Source organism: Cervus canadensis, chromosome 8 (genome assembly GCF_019320065.1).
Source record: "Cervus canadensis isolate Bull #8, Minnesota chromosome 8, ASM1932006v1, whole genome shotgun sequence".
Taxonomy (NCBI): domain Eukaryota; kingdom Metazoa; phylum Chordata; class Mammalia; order Artiodactyla; family Cervidae; genus Cervus; species Cervus canadensis.
The window spans coordinates 1,027,830-1,044,705 of record NC_057393.1 but is presented as its reverse complement, the minus strand read 5'-3'; the positions used below and the strand labels follow the sequence as shown (position 1 = coordinate 1,044,705).

General features: G+C 60.4%; 1 protein-coding gene across 2 annotated transcripts in view; it reads left to right on the top strand.

Moving 5' to 3' along the window:
• The window catches only part of INPP5A (inositol polyphosphate-5-phosphatase A), a 149,261-nt gene that overhangs the window by 99,785 nt on the left and 32,600 nt on the right, over nucleotides 1-16,876 (top strand). For both annotated transcript variants that reach the window (XM_043475065.1, XM_043475066.1), the window contains exons 6-8: nucleotides 6,608-6,711; nucleotides 12,580-12,632; nucleotides 14,507-14,626. In XM_043475065.1, the coding sequence (XP_043331000.1) occupies nucleotides 6,608-6,711; nucleotides 12,580-12,632; nucleotides 14,507-14,626 (277 nt within the window). The remainder of the gene's footprint in view (nucleotides 1-6,607; nucleotides 6,712-12,579; nucleotides 12,633-14,506; nucleotides 14,627-16,876) is intronic.

Below are 16,876 nucleotides of genomic sequence, written 5' to 3'. Positions count from 1 at the left end.
ATTGAAAACAGACACTCAGAACAGAAAATTAATGAAACCAGGAGCTGATTCTTTGAAAAAATCAGTAAAATTGGTAAACCTTTAGTCAGGCTAACAAAGAATAAAAGGCACAAATTAATATCAGAAATGAGAGAGGGACCATCACTGCTGATCCAGTGGACATTAAAAGGATAATATAGGGATATTGTGAACAAGTCTGCGCCTGTAGATTTGATGACTTAGATGGCCCACTTCCTTGAAAGATAGTCTATCAAAACTCATTCAAGGAGGAGTAGATAATATGAATTATCTATTAAAGGAAATTCAGTCAGTACTTCATAACCTTCTAAGCAAGAAAGCCTCAGGCCCAAATGGTGTCACTGGTGAATTCTACTAAACGTTCAAGGAAGAAATTATACCAGTTCTTTAGAATATCTCCCAGAAAGTAAAAGCAGAGGGAAGACTTTCTAATTCATTCTACATGGCTAGCATTACCCTGATACCAAGACTAGACAAAGATATTACACAAAAGGAAGAGTACAGGCCAGTATCTCTCATGAACATACAAAGCAAAATTCTCAACATACTGACAATATTAGCAACTCAAAACTAGCAACATATAAGAAAAATTATGCACTGTGACCAATTCAGATTTACTCTAGGTATGTAAGCCTGAGTCACCATTCAAAAATCAATCAATGTAATCCATCACATCGATAGGCTAAAAGAGAAAATCACATGACTATATCAATAGATGTAGAAAAAAAATTTGAGAAAATCCAACGCCCATTTATAATAAAAACTCAGGAAACTAGGAATAGAGGAGAACTTCCTCAGCTTGGTAAAGAACAGCCACAGAGATTCTGCACAAAGTCATGCTTAATAGTGAGAAACTAGATCTAGATGCTTTTCCCCTAAGGTCAGTATCTAGGCGGGGGTGTCCACTCCCACCATTTCTCTTCCACGTCACACTGGAAATCTTGGCTACTGTAATATGACAAGAAAAGACATAAAAGTCTTATTGATAGGAAGGTGTTGTCTTACGTCTTAGGTGACGAGTTTATATAGAAAATCCTAAGGAACTAACATCAACAGCAGCAGCAGCAGAAACGAGTGCCAATAAGCAAGCGTGTAGGATGTGAGATTAATAAGCATAAGTTAAGGGCTTTCGCTGATAGCATTTAACAGGTGGAACTCGAAATTAAGAACACAATATCATTTACATTAGCTCACATACCAAAAAGTACTTGGAAATAAACCTAACAAAATACATACAACATTGGGGTTTCCTGGTGGCTCAGTGGTAAAGAATCCTCCTGCCAGTGCAGGAAACACAAGTTCAACCCCAGATCTGAGAAGATCCCACATGCCATGGAGCAACAGAGCCTAAGCTTCACAGCTACCGAGCCAGTGCGCCAGAGCCCGAGAACTGCAGCTGCTGGGACCCGCACACCCTGGAGCCCACGCTCCACGGCCAGAGACGCCACCGCCGTGAGAAGCCCGTGCCCCTCAACCAGAGCAGCCCCCACACGCCGCAACTAGAGAAAAGCCCGTGCAGCAGTGGAGGCCCAGCACGGCCATACGAAGATGAATTAGATTATTTTAAAAGATATGTGCAATATCTCCATGAGAGAAACTATGAAATCTGATTAAAGGAGTCAAAGAAGACCCAACTAAGTGGAGGGATAGTCCATGTTCGTTTATAGGAAGATTCAGGATTGTCAAGTTCTTCCCAACTTGATCCATAGGTTCAACACAAGCTTGTTCTAAGTCCCAGAAAGTTTTCTTGGGGGTACTGACCAATTTATCCTAAAGTTTATATGGAGAGGAGGCAAAAGACCCAGAATAGCCAACCCAGTATTGAAGGAGGAGAACAAGATTGGAGGGCTGACACTATTCAACGTCAAGACTTTCTATGAAGTTACAGGAATCAAAACAGCGTGATGTTGGTGGAAGAACAGACAAAAAGATCAAACGGAATAGTGAGGACAGAAATGGACCCTCACACACAAAGTCAACTGACCTTTAACAAAGGAGCAAGAGTAATAAAATAGAGCAAAGATAGTCTTCTCAACAAGTGGTGCTGGGGTCTGTCAATATGCGAGGAAAATGAATCTAGTCACAGACCTTGCACCTTCACAAATATTAACTCAAAATGAATCAGAGACCCAATTGTAAAGTGTGAAACTATAAAACTCCTGGACGATAACATAGGAGGAAATGTAGGTGTTTTAGTGATGGTTTAGTGATGACTCTTCAGATGCAGCACCAAAAACATGCTCTGTGAAAGGGAAAACTGTGAGCTGGACTTTACTGGAGTGAAAACCATGTTCTCTCTCTGTTAAGAGGATGAGAAGACCAGCCACAGACTGGGAGAAAACATTTGAAAAGGCACATAAGGACTGTTATCCAAATAAAAAAGAACTCTTTAAAACTCAGCAATAAGAAAACAACACAATTTAAAAGTGAGCCAAAGGAAGGCAGTGCCAAAGAATGTTCAAACTACCGCACAATTGCACTCTTCTCACACGCTAGCAAAGTAATGCTCAAAATCCTCCAAACCAGGCTTCAACAGTATGTGAACTGAGAACTACCAGATGTTCAAGCTGGATTTAGAAAAGGCAGAGGAACCAGAGATCAAATTGCCAACATCCATTGAATCACAGAAAAAGCAAGAGAGTTCCAGAAAAACATCTACTTGTGCTTCATTGACTACACTAATGCCTTTGACCGTGTGGATCACAACAAACTGTGGGGAATTCTTAAGAGACGGGAATACCAGACCACCTGACCTGCCTCCTGAGAAACCTATATGCAGGTCAAGAAGCAACAGTTAGAATAGAACATGGAACAACAGACTGGTTCCAGATTGGAAAGGAATACATTAAGGGTGCATATTGTTACCCTGCTTATTTAACTTATATGCAGAGTACATCATGAGAAACGCTGGGCTGGATGAAGCACAAGCTGGAATCAAGATTGCCAGGAGAAATACCAATAACCTCAGATATGCAGATGACACCACCCTCACCCTCACGGCAGAAAGTGAAGAACTAAAGAGCCTCTTGATGAAAGTGAAAGAGGACAGTAAAAAAGCTGGCTTAAAACTCACCATTCAAAAAACAAAGATCCTAGCCTCCAGCCCCATCATTTTATGGAGAATAGATGGGGAAACAATGGAAATAGTGACAGACATTATTTTCTTGGGCTCCCAAATCACTGCAGATGGTGACTGCAGCCACGAAATTAAAAGACACTTGCTCCTTAGAAGAAAAGCTATGACAAACCTAGACAGCATATTAAAAAGCAGAGACAATACTTTGCCAACAAAGGTCCATCTAGTCAAAGCTATGGTTTTTCCAGTAGTCATGTATGGATGTGAGAGTTTAACTATAAAGAAGGCTGAGCATCAAAGAATTGGTGCTTTCAAACTGTGGTGTTGGAGAAGACTCTTGAGAGTCCCCTGGACTGCAAGGAAATCAAACCAGTCAGTCCTAAAGAAAATCAATCCTGAATATTCATTGGAAGGACTGATGCTGCTGAAGCTCCAATAGTTTGGTCACCTGATGCAAAGAACTGACTCATTAGAAAAGACCGTGATGCTGGGAAAGATTGAAGGTGGGAGGAGAAGGGGACAACAGAGGATGAGATGGTTGGATGGTATCACCGACGCAATGGACATGAGTTATAGCAAGCTCAGGGAGATAGTGAAGGACAGGGAAGCCTGGCGTGCTGCAGTCCATGGGGTCACAAAGAATCAGGCACGAGTGAGCGACTGAACAGCAAAAGATTTGAACAGAATCTCACCCAAGAAGATACACAGATATGATGAAAAGCTGCTGCTGCTGCTAAGTCACTTCAGTCGTGTCTGACTCTGTGTGACGCCATAGACGGCAGCCCACCAGGCTCCGCCATCCCTTGGATTCTCCAGGCAAGAACACTGGAAAGGGCGATGAAAAGCTATTCAACATCATATGCCATCAGGGAAATGCAAGTTAAAACCCACACACACCTGTGAGAACACCTGAAGTCTGCTGACACGCTGGCAGGATGTGGGGCAGCAGGAAGCCTCCCTCTTTGCTGGTGGGGAAGCAAAACGGTCCAGCCTCTGCGGTTCACAGCTCGATGATTTCTTGCAAAGCCAGACACACTCTTATGTTTCTTGGGATTTACCCAAATGAGTGGAAAACTTAATGACAACACACAGACCTGTACAGAAATGTTTATAGCATCTTTTTTCATAATTAGCAAAAACTGGAAGTAACCAGAGTGTGTCCTTCATAGATGAAGGAATACACAGACTGTGGGCCATCCAGACTTGAAATATCTTCCAGCAGCAAAACTAAATGACTGTCAAGACACAAAAACTCACGGAGGAAGCTCAAACGTGTGTTCCTGAGGGAACGTGGCCCGTTGGGGAAGGCCACCCACAGTGGAGGCAGCAGAAGTGAGGCTGGCTGATCCAGGTTGGGTGGAGCATGGTTTCAGGGCTGAGGAAGTGCTCTGTGAGGCTGCAGTGGTGGATAGGTGCATTTGTGATGTCTGCGTTTGTCGGGACCCCCAGCACGCACGAGCCCACCAATGCAGGCTGTTGGGAAGCTATGAAAGTGAGTTAGTCACTCAGTCGTGTCTGACTCTTTGTGACCTCGGGAACTGTAGCCCACCAGGCTCCTCTGTCCTTGGGATTCTCCGGGCGAGAATACTGGAGTGGGTTGCTGTGCCCTCCCTCCTCCAGGGGACCTTCCCCACCCGGGGACGGAACCTGGGTCTCCTGCACTGCAGGAGGACGGGAACGCTCCACTTGCAGCTCAATTTTTGTAATCCCCAAGCTGCTCTAAAAATAAAATCTCACTTGTTTGAGAAAGACCAAGGTCTTCTCCTACCCACCCCTCCCCAGTCTCCTCTTTCCTCAAGGGACCCAGGTTTCATCTCAGCAGAACTGCCTCCTGCCGTGGCCCCCACCCCCGCCCTCCTTCTGGCGAGCCTCCAGGCTGGTCCTACACCTGTGCCCGCCTGGCGCACCGAGGGCGGGGGTGTGTGTCCCATGGATGTCCGTCTGTCCTGTGGACATCCGTCTGTCCTGAGGACGTCCGTCCATCCTGAGGACGTCCGTTCTGGGGGCCTCCACCCCATGCAGCACACAAGCCAATGCCCCGGGCTGGCTGTGGCAAGGACTCAGCTTTGATCCGAGGATCCCTGTCCTGAGCAGACCTTTAGAAAGAACTTCCTTTATTCTCAGGTCTGGGCCAAACCCAGGCCACGGCTGTCAGCCGAGAGGACCCTCGGAAGGCGGGATAAATACCCGTGTAGGGCGCCCGGACGTGCGGGCCCTGCTCCCCTGGAGGCCCCTCGGCGGGCAGCGCCTCCCACTGCTGAGGTCAGACGCACGGGAGGAGGGTGTCCCCAGGGCTGGGCAGAGGGCGGCACTGCCAGGGCTGGGCCTCCACGTGGCCCCGTGCCCTCCGCAGATGCCGCGGGGGCCCCGGCCACCCCGGCTCCTCCGCCGGCTCAGCCCCGCCCTGCCCCGCAGGCTCCCTGACCTCCCCCCTCTGACCCCACCCGTCCTGCGCACTGGCCGCCGTGCTCCCATTCGGGAGTGGACTCCCTCCGTCCTGGTGGCTCGGGCCTCTCTCGGCCCTTGTCCGCTTACCCTCCCCCCGGCGCCAGCTCGTGGGCCTTGGGAGGCGGCAGTCTGGGGGCCTGGGGGGCAGTTGAGGTGCAGAGGCGCCCATCGGCAGGGGCCCGGCTCGCTGGTTTGGGGACAAGGTCGGAGGTGCGGCGGGCCCTGCGCAGCCCTGCCCTGGGGGGGCGCTCTCGTCACGTCCCATCTCTGCTCCCTGGGCTTCGGGGCGGGCGCTGCTCCATAGAGCCCAGCTGGGGCTGCTTGCAGGACCCGGGGCCAGACCCGGGGCACTCTGGCAGGGCAGCTCATCCTCCGCCTGAGCAGCCAGGGCCCTCCCCACGGCCCCCAGGGAGCAGGGGAAGCGTGATGTCCCCGCAGCCGGTGGGGGCTCCCCGGGGCGGTCTCAGCAGGCCCTCCTGCGGCCAGGCACCCTGCCGGCGTCTGGGGGAAGCTCGCAGCCTTCTGCCCCCGGCCCCGTGACAGTGTGCATTTAGCCCCATGGCGGATGCAGGGACAGTGGTCTGTGAAGGGAGTGATCCTGGCCTGGGTGTGCCGGCCCTGTGTGCGGGGGTCGGCTGGATGCGGGCAGGCGGGGAGCGGGCCCAAAGCTCCGGCCACCTTGCCTGCGCCCCCCCACACAATCTCACATAAGGACTCCCCTTCCCTAGCTGTGAGTGATGGCAGGAGGAAATCAATGTTATTAAATAAATTTACCTTGAGCACGAGTGGACGGTAACGCCACAGCCCTTTCAAATGCAGCCGTTTGCTCACAGGAGCCAATTAGCCCCTGTAAACCTGAGGCCAGGCGCTCCGAGGGAGATGAAGTCCAGGGTCAGGGTCCAGCCGCGGGGATGGCGATTTATGGGCCCCGGGTCCCTGGGAGCAGCTGCCTGCCCGGGGTTGCAGCCCTCGCCCCGCACGGGGCTGCCCAGGTAGGACGTGGACCCCGTGGCCCTGAGCCAGGGGTGGGGGGCAGAACTGAAGTCACCCTGGGCCTTCTTCCAGCCAAGAAGTACAAGAAGGTGACCGGCAAGGAGATCTACTCGGACACGCTGGAGAGCACTCCCATGCTGGAGAAGGAGAAGTTCCCGCAGGACTACTTCCCCGAGGTGGGTCACCGCCGGGGCAGCCAGCCCAGTGCAGGCCTGGGCCGTGAACGCATCACACTCCAAGACAGGATGTCCCCACCGCACCCCCATGCTGCCATGCCCCGGCGTCCTGCTCTGCTGGAGGTTCGACCGGGTGGGCTCGGCGGGGTGTCCTCGGGTGAGGGCTGGAGGACCCGTGGTTGATGTCAGCCGGCATCGTCACTCCCAGGCAGAAGGCCCTTCCCCCAAGGGTGCAGGAGGACTGTCCCTTGGGGCTCCCAGCAAACCTCGCTGAGCGTGTTGGTCTGCGGGTGACACTCCGGACGGGAGCGCTGGGACTGGGGGTGCAGGCCCTCGGGGGGCTCTCCCCGTCCCCAGGGTGCTGACCAGCCCCCACGCTCCCACAGGGAAAGCCCTGGGGTGCGATTCCCCCCGCCCCGGGTGCCTGCTCCCCAGAGCTCCGGAAGCACACGGAGGTGTGGGCTGTTTCTCGCCACTGCTTGGACACAGAAAGCCTGGGTGCGGTTCCTGTGGGTTTCAGGCGCTTTTGTACAATTTTGTTATTTTTATGCAGCCATTACGCTGCACACACAATTTTGGATCCCCGTACTTTTAGAGAATGTTGTAATAACCAGCGTCTCCAGAGCCTCCTGACAGTGAAATCCACAGGTTGACCAGGCGGATCACCTTCCCTGGGGGCCTGTGGACACAGAGTGGGACGTGACCCTGTGAAGCTTGGGGGTCGTGGAGAGCTGGGCATCGCCCCGCCCCCTCCCCCGACTGGAGGAGCATCACCCCCCCGCCCCCGCCCTGCACCCGGCACTCGAGGTGATTTCAGCAAGGCCACGGCTTTATTAACTTGCTTTATGACCCGCTCCTGCGGTGAAGGAATTGTGGCCGCTTCCATGAAGGATGAGCCCCTCATCCCGCCAGGCACAGCTTCCCCATCCATTGTCCCCGCCAAGGACTTGATGTCAGGGGCCGCCTCCCAGCCCATCCACCCCGCCTGCCGCAGTCCCTGCCCCGGGGGCTGTCCCTTCTGCCCTGTGGGTTGGGGAGGGCATGGCTGGGGCACCCCCTCCCCTGACCCCCACCCCCCCACCCCAATGCGGCTCAGCCCCGCAGTCCCCCCGGGCCGTTGGCCAGAGCCCGTTCAGCAGGAGGGTGGTTGAGCTTCCTGGGAACAGGGCAAGGCTGAGAAGTCAGCTTGAGAGGCCGAGTTGTCTCCTGGCCCCACCCCATCCAGACTCCCCCCGGCTGGCTGCAGCCAGCACTGGCCCCGGCCTGAGAGGAACGGCAGTGGAAATGGTGCCGTTCGAGGGAGGCTGGTGGGGGGGGTCTGCAGGACCACAGGGAGGGTCCTGGCCTCTGACAGGGGGAGAGCCAGCTTGCAGGGGTCCAGGGGGCAGTTAAGGGACAGCCCTGAACCGGCCAAGTAGGAGGCTCTGGTATTTCAGCAGCTTCTCTGCAGGGGGGACCCTGACACCCCTGGTGATGTCCGGGGTCCGTGCACCCAGCAGGGAAGGCCGGGGCACGTCGCCTGGTCAGTGCAGGGGCTGGACAGCCCGCGGGCAGTGCTAGGCCCAGGGCCTCACGGGGCAAGGACTTGGCGGCCGGGTGGGGAGCCTTTGAGGTAGCCCCCCCTTTCCCCCCACCCCGCCCAAGCAGCTTAGTATCTTTCTTTCTTTTAGCTTAGTATCTTTCTTTGCGACTTTCTCCTTTAATCAGCACTCGATTCCTGAACCGTGACGGGCCGAGGCGAGTGCGGCCCCTGACTGGCAGGCACCCGGGCCGGCAGGCAGGCTCTGCTGAAGCCCAGCCCGCCGGTTCCCTCGCAGCACCGCTGCCCCGGCCACTGCCCCCAGGGGCTGCCTGGTGTCCGGGACGTCGTCCCACTCCACACCCGCCAGGGCGGGACGCGCTTGGTGACCTGGCCCGGAGCGGACGTGTGCGGTACATCCCCGTCACCCCGGAGACTCAGCTGACCCCCCAGAGCCCCTCGTCCCCGTCGCTTGCAGCTGACTCGGAGGTTGGGGTCCTCTCACTGCCCTGTGGCCTTGGAGCCGGGTCCCCGGAGGCTCCCGGCCAGGGACTGTGGCAGTCCTCGGAGAAGGTCGTCCGTTAGGCTCACCGTGTCCTCCTGGGCAGGCCGAGGAGCCCCACCGACGAGGCCACTCCCTGCAGGGAGGGCCCGGCGCCTGACCCAGAGCCTCGGACAAGGCCACTCCCTGCAGGGAGGGCCTGATGCCGGACCCAGAGCCTCCGTGAGCCGGCCCACCCCCAGCCCACCAGCTGTGGCTCCGGCCTGCACCCCTCCCGGGACCGCGGCCCCTTCTGAGGGCACCCACACCCCTCACCCTCAGGCTCTGCTCTGCGGGGCGCCCTCTCCAGGGCCCGGCATGCCTGGGGTCCCCGTCTCTCCCTCTCCAGGGCCCGGCATGCCTGGGGTCCCCGTCTCTCCCTCTCCAGGCCCCGGCATGCCTGGGGTCCCCCATCTCTCCCTCTCCAGGCCCCAGTGTGCCCGGGGTCCCCCCATCTCTCTCCCTCTCCAGGCCCCAGTGTGCCTGGGGTCCCCCGTCTCTCTCCCTCTCCAGGTCCCAGTGTGCCTGGGATCCCCCCGTCTCTCCCTCTCCAGGGCCCAGCATGCCTGGGGTCCCCCGTCTCTCTCCCTCTCCAGGGCCCAGTGTGCCTGGGGTCCCCCATCTCTCTCTCTCTCCAGGGCCCGGCGTGCCTGGGGTCCCCCTGTCTCTCCCTCTCCAGGGCCCGGCGTGCCTGGGGTCCCCCCGTCTCTCCCTCTCCAGGGCCCAGCGTGCCTGGGGTCCCCCGTCTCTCCCTCTTCAGGGCCCAGCATGCCTGGGGTCTCCCCATCTCTCCCTCTCCAGGGCCCAGCATGCCTGGGGTCCCCCCATCTCTCCCTCTCCAGGCCCCAGTGTGCCTGGGGTCTCCCCATCTCTCCCTCTCCAGGCCCCAGCGTGCCTGGGGTCCCCCCATCTCTCCCTCTCCAGGCCCCAGTGTGCCTGGGGTCTCCCCATCTCTCCCTCTCCAGGCCCCAGCATGCCTGGGGTCTCCCCATCTCTCCCTCTCCAGGGCTCAACGTGCCTGGGGTCCCCCCGTCTCTCCCTCTCCAGGGCCCAGCATGCCTGGGGTCCCCCGTCTCTCTCCCTCTCCAGGCCCCGGCGTGCCTGGGGTCCCCCCTTCTCTCCCTCTCCAGGGCCCAGTGTGCCTGGGGTCCCCCCATCTCTCTCTCTCCAGGCCCCAGCGAGCCTGGGGTACCCCCGTCTTTCCCTCTCCAGGGCCCAGTGTGCCTGGGGTCCCCCCATCTCTCCCTCTCCAGGCCCCGGCGTGCCTGGGGTCCCCCCCTCTCTCCCTCTCCAGGCCCCAGCGTGCCTGGGGTCCCCCCGTCTCTCCCTCTCCAGGCCCTAGCGTGCCTGGGGTACCCCGTCTCTCTCTCTCTCCAGGGCCCGGCATGCCTGGGGTCCCCCCGTCTCTCCCTCTCCAGGCACCAGTGTGCCCAGGGTTCCCCCCGTCTCTCTCGTGCCAGGCCCTGGGGGCGTGATGGGGGCGAGGGTGGGCAGGTGGATGGGTGGGCGTGCTGGGGGCTCAGCCGTGGTCCCCCACACACACACCCTCTGAGGGAGGGACTGACTAGGCTGCAGGCCCTGCAGGGCCCCCCTGCCCGCCACAGAGAGAGGGCAGAGTGTGTCTCTGGAGGAAGGAGGTGGGGTGCCTCTGTGGGGACCCAGATATCTGCACTAGGGCAGTGTGTCCTGGGACGAGGTGACCCCAGCCTGGGGCCCCCGTTCCACCCCACGGAATCACCCACATTTGTGGTCTGCTGGGTCTGACGTTGTCTAAGTTTCCAGGACTTGTTCATTTTCCTTTCATCTTGATGAATTAACGGGAGGAAAATCTTATTGAGAAAAACACACGTGCTTCTACCGTTCTGTCGATAGTCCGGGATTTCTTGGGTGTGAGAAACCCCAGGGCCCCTGGCAGGACCACGTGTCTACCGGAGGCTCCCCGGGGGCCTGTGGGGTCAGCCGGCCCTCGGCAGGCGCTCCTGCTCTGCAGGCAGGCCCGTCCGGCCGCTTCATTCAGACACACTTTGGGGGAGGGAATTAGTGTAAGACTGATTTCTCTTTCTTTTATTACCACCGCTTAAGGATAATCTAAATGTAATTACCATGATGGAGGCATAATGCCATTCCAAATAATTACAGCCCACCGCGTCTAAAACTAACAGAACTCTCCCCGCTGATTTACGGGTTCTTTTGGCTCGACATGCGTTTCAAACACTACCTCTGGGAGCAGCACTTCAGATAATGCGAGACCATTTTTAAAAAGCAGATTTGTGTAGTCGATTGGGGCTGAGGCGTTTTTTTTTCCTCAAGCCCGTAGTGAGAAATTGCTTGTTGCCATAGATCACGGGGCCGCTCCGAGCTCTTATGAAAGATGAATTAATTCCGCTAATGCTCCGAGGCGGGCCTTTCACGGGGCCTGTGTGCTGATAACCTCCCGCAGCCTCCCTTTTCTCACCAAGATTTATGTCGTCTTTTAGTAGATGAAGCCGCCTGTGTGCGCAATCCATCTGCTGGTAAAGGAATCCTATTAACGGGGCATCTGAGCGGGGACTTGATATTGTCAGCTGAACGGCGTGCCCCCACCCCCGACCCCCGTGGTCTCCTCTCCAGGGGCAAGGGCCTCTCTGAGAGTCAGGGTGGGTGCCGGGGGGCAGCCGGCCACCCCCGGACGCCACAGGGGCTGGAGAAGGTGGCGATGGCCAGGGAGCCCAGAAGGGTGGACGGGACAGTGGGAGGCAGGGGAGACCCCAGTCCCGCCCGCGCACCCTGCCTCCATTTGCAACAGGCACCTACATCCAGGAGCTCTTGCTCGGATGCCCCAGCCCCCTCCACGTGGGTGCGGACCGCAGGCCACTCTGGGGGCCCGGACCCTGGTCCTGCTTCCGAAGGCTCGCCCTGAGTCCAGAAGCCGGGCCTCTGAGGCAGGGCCACTCTGCACTGCAGCTTCTGGTTTCCTGACGTGCCCGAGGGCAGCGGGGTGGCGATGACCACCTCCCATTCTCTGCAGGGGCAGTGGTCCCGGACGGAGGGTCAGTCACTGCTTCTCTGGAGAGGCCACTGGGGCACGGGGAGGCACCAATGCCTGGTGCACCTGGAGACCCCGCTCCGCCTCCTGCTCTGGCGCTAGGAGAGGGCGAGGGCCCCCCGAGGACATGCCCCGGCCCCCCGGCCCCCCGGCCCCCGCGGGTGACCACGCCCACGTGACCCTGGGTGCCGTTCTCAACCTTAGGGGCTCCCAGGTCCCGCAGCAGCCGCACCAACCAGCGAGGTGGTTCTAACCAGCCATGGTCAGAGAGAAGGCCAGTGAGGCAGGGTCCTGACAAAGACTCGTCCAGACTCAAGGCCGCTGTGACCTGGCCTGCCCAGGCCATGCAGAGGACGGGGTCTACCAGCTGGAGCGGGTGTGGGAGGAGCCCCTCGTGAAGTCTGGCTGTTGGGTGGGTGGTGAGGGGAGGCCCTTGGGCTGGGCGTCTGCGCTCAGTGGCCAGGCTGGAGCCCCTGCCTCCCTGGACGGGCGCAGCGTTGGGACCACATGGGCCCCCGCCCCTGCCCCCTGCCTGTCCCCACAGGCTCTCCCCACACCCCTCCTGGGCACCAGCCCTGGGCTGTTCTGGGAAGGCAGATGTTCTAGGAAGCCGTGCTGGCATGAGGCTGAGGCCTGGGGGTCAGGAAGGGCCCCGCGTGGCCGTGTGGGTCACGCTGACGCTGCTGTGGCCCGCGCTCCCAGCACGGCGGCATCACAGAGCCGTCACGGGCCTCCCCCCCCCCCGCCCCAGCCACTGAACAGTGTGGCCTCTTTGCCTTCTAGTGCAAGTGGTCGCGGAAAGGCTTCCTCCGGACGCGGTGGTGCCTCGCGGACTGGTATGTGCTCCACAGCCCCTGCGGCCAGCGCCCCCCCTCCCCCGGCTGGACGGGGTTGGTGAGCCCGGCGATGCCCGGGGACCCCGAGCGTGGCCAAGAGGCCCAGGCCGCACGGCCAGCAGCACTCTGAGCACGGGTGGGGGTCCCTCGGGAAGTTGGGCGCCCCCCCCCCGGGTCAGGGCACCTTGAGGAGCCTGGGCCCCACCCACGCGGCGTGTGCCCGTCCACCTGGGTCTGCACTGCGAGTGCTCCGCTGGGGGAGGCCCAGCCTGCCGCTGGCTGACCGCTGCGGCCCCTCCTTGGGACCACCCCCCATGTCCACACGACCCCCTTGCTGGGGCAGCACGCAGTCAGGGCGTCCCCTGGGCGGCGGTCCCAGAGCTCTGGGGTGGGAGGAGCCGAGACCGCCGCAGCCTCCTGACCCGGCCCCCACCCCGACTGCCGCCCACGGCCCAGGGAGGGGCTCCGGGCTCAGTGGTCACCACGCGGCCAGAGCAGAGAGCTGGAGCTTCCTCCATGTGCTTGGGCGGGGGTGGGGGGCGTGCTGTCAGGCTGGGTCTCAGGGCCTGATGGCCCCGACTCCGCAGGGGACATGGAACCCACCCGCCCCCTCTGCTGTGAGCCACACAGGCCCCAGCGATGCCCCAGGGCTCCCGGCACTCACGGGCCCACCCAGCCTCCCCACGCCCCCGCAGGCCCGCAGGAAACATGGGCCATGGTCTTTCCCCAAGGCTTTCCAGGGGCTGTGAGCTCGCGGCTGCTTCTGCAGAGTGAACTGAACCCCCCAGTGCCCCGACCCTCCACACGGAGTGCTGACCCGCATGGGGCCTTCGGGTGCACGGCCAGCTACGTAGGGAGCTGAGGCCTGGGCAAGCGCCCAGCACCTCCCCGCCCTCTCCTCCCCACCCTCCCCGCTCCTCTCCGTCCTCCCGCCCCCCCACTCCTCCCCCGTCCTCCCCCACCCTCCCCGCTCCTCCATGTCCTCCCCACACCTGCTCCTCCCCCGTCCTCCCCCACCCTCCCTGCTCCTCCCCCGTCCTCCCCGACCCTCCCTGCTCCTCCCTGTCCTCCCAGCCCCCCCGCTCCTCCCCCGTCCTCCCCCACCCTCTCCGCTCCTCCCTGTCCTCCCCCACCCTCCCCGCTCCTCCCCCGTCCCCCGCCCCCCCCCCGCTCCTCTGGGTCCTCCTCATCCTCCCCACTCCTCCCAATCCTCCCCCACCCTCCCCGGTCCTCCCTCTCCCCACCCCCACACCTCCCCCGTCCTCTCCGACCCTCCCCGCTCCTCCCCGTCATCCCCCACCCTCCATGCTTCTCTCTGTCATCCACCACCCTCCCCGCTCCCCCCCCATCCTCCCTGACCCTCCCTGCTCCTCCCCCATCTCCTGCTCCTCCACGTCTCATCCCACCTCCCATCCTCCCCACCCCCATTCTTGTCTCATCCCACTTCCCCCCCCCGCTCCTTCCGGACCTCCCCACTCCTCCCCGTCGTCCCCCATCCTCCCTGCTCCTCCCCGCTCCTCCCCACCCTCCCCACTCTTCGCCGCCCTCCCCCACCCTCCCACTCCTCCCCATCCTCCCCGTCCTCTCCGTCCTCCCCGCTCCTCTCCGTCCTCCCCGCCCCTCTGTTTTGGGGAACGGTCCCAGCATCCTCTCTGGGCCCCTTTGCCGCTGGTGGTGACCTTTGTGTGTGGGTCCTTCCTGTGTGAGGGCTCGCGCACGTGAGTCCAGCATGTCGTCCGACCACATGTCAGAGGAGGACTTGCCCCGGGCAGCCTGGCGGCACCTGCCCGGAGAGCGGGGTGGGGTGGCAGGGGGCCGCCCAGGGGACCCAGCAGCTCCAGCCCGCGTCCTGAGCTTCCTGTCTGTCCCCGCAGTGCCTTTGACTTGGTGAACATCCATCTCTTCCATGATGCTTCCAACCTGGTTGCCTGGGAGACCAGCCCCTCTGTGTACTCGGGGATCCGGCACAAGGCCCTGGGCTACGTGCTCGACAGGTGAGTGCTGAGGGGCCTCCCCGCCCGCCCGCCTCTGGGGAGGATCGAGGCTGGCTTTCCACCTTGTCATAGCTTGCTTTCCCCTGTTTACCAAAAATACAAACTGATAAATGTCAGCCCGGGCATAAAGCACAAGCCCTGGCCTGACCCCCGACCCCGCCCGCTGACCCCTGACCTCTGCCCTCTGACCCCTGCCCGCTGACCCCCGCCCCCTGCCCGCTGACCCCTGCCTGCTGAGTGCTGCCTCCCTCCCCGCTCTGCCCCTGCTTCTTGGTCCGAGCTTCGGGCCCCTGACCAGAGGGGAGGCCACCTCAGTGGGCTTCAGGACGCCGGCCTCCACCTCCTGCCCCGGCTCGTGGCCACCCGGCCCCATCGGAGCCAGTGTGCAGGGCCCCACCTGGGCCCTCTGGTCCTCGTCTGTCCGCGGTGATCTCCCGTGACCTCCGCCACGTCAGCGCCAACGCGCTGTCATCTGGGAGGGAGAGGCAGTCTCACCCCAGCTAATCCGCCGTTTAGGCCTGGTTTGCCAGAGCCCAGCATCTGCGAGCCCCCCTGCACAGCCCCCACTCTCAGGGGGCCCGGCCCGCCTGGTCTTGGGAAGCGTCTCCAGTTTCCCCAGCGCCCTGCCGGCCCGCCCGGCCCCCAAGTTGTGCTTGGCCAGGACGCGCCCTGGATGGAGTGGGAGGCCAGGGTTCTGTGCCCTGGGATGAGGCAGTGGTCACCAGCTCACTCCCAGGGTCCCTGAGGTCCGTCCGGCCCCTGAGACCCCACACGTGGGGGACACGGGGGTCTGCCTGCCCTTGCCGCCTCCACAGCGAGCTCTCCTCTGGGCTGGGTGTCCAGCCATGGCCTGAGCTGAGTGTCGATCACCGGAGGCAGGGACAGCACGCTGGACCCGAGCCTTTGCTGCTTGATGCCAGGGTAGCCGGGCGCTAGCATGGCTGGGTCGGTGCTGAGGCTCTGGGCGGTCAGCCCCCGGGGGCATCGGCCTGCAGCCCAGCTGAAACAGGCTGTTTGGTCCAGGGGGAGGGGCGCGTGCGGTCACAGCAGACTTGGGAGCAGCCCCGCTGGGAGGGGTGACCCTCTCAGTGGCCGGACAGGCCTCCCAGGCCGCCTTCACGGCAGCGCTGAGCCAGCCAGGGAATGGGCCACTCTTGGAGGCTGCGGTCGGTCAACAGAGGCTAGTGGCCTCAGGGCCTGTCAGGGCCTGAACTGCTGCTGCGCGGCCCCCGGGAAGCGGCCTCCGCGTTCCCATGGACGGCGTCTGTGGGGCGCCCAGCCAGCCGCGTCCGGACCTCCCGGTGCGGCCGGCGCCCGCACAAAGGGCTGTTCTGTGGCGGTGAGTGACGGACGCCCTTTCATCGGGGCTGCTAACCTTTTGGCAGCCACCAGCAGACTGCATTCTGCTCTGCCGATGGGAGCACAATGCCACACTGGCCCCTGAATGGACGCTGCCACCAAGGGGGCCCCATTCAGGGCGTTGGGAACCTCTGGGAACATTGTCTGCGGCCGATGTGGATGCAGAGAGGCAGCGTGGGGGTCCCGTCTTAATCTCCCTGGAGGGCCTCACAGGCCCGTGTTTCCACCCGGGTGTGGGTGTCAGGCCCGGCAAGCCATGTCCTGCCCCTGTAGGCTGGCCCAGGGGACCTGGGTTAAGACCGAGAGGCACCTCGTGCCCTGCTTGCAACTGTCCTGTGACTCTAAGATTATTTCCAAGTGAAAAGCTAACTTATAAAGAAAAACACCCAAGAGGAAGACTCTGGTCTGAAGTGTGTGAACTTGCAGACGTATCTGCACTTCTTGCTGCGAGGGGCTCTGTGGGGAGGAGTCACCCCAGAGACGCAGGAAAATAGACTTTCCAGTGTTACTAGAGGGCAGGTTTTATGGCAAATAACAACTGATGTTTTGCGCACTAATTTCTTGCTTGAAATCTCTTGTTCTGAAAGGTTAGAAGGAGACAGACCTCTAGTTAGGGAAGCGTACCAAGCTTAAAGATGCGGGGATGGCGGTGTCAGGGCCTCTGCGTGGGGCTGGGGTCCCATCCGCCTGGGGGGGCTCGGACCCTGCCCGGGTCTCTGGGGGGCTGTCTGCACCTTTGTACCCGTGGGGGGTCCCTGTCAGGCACACAGCTACACCCTGGGGGGGAAGCATTTTGGGCGTCAACCCAGCAGCAGAGACCAGCTCACACAGCCCTTCCTGGCCTCTCCCAAGCTCTCGGCCGTGAAATGAGGTTTTTTTCCACAAGTGACA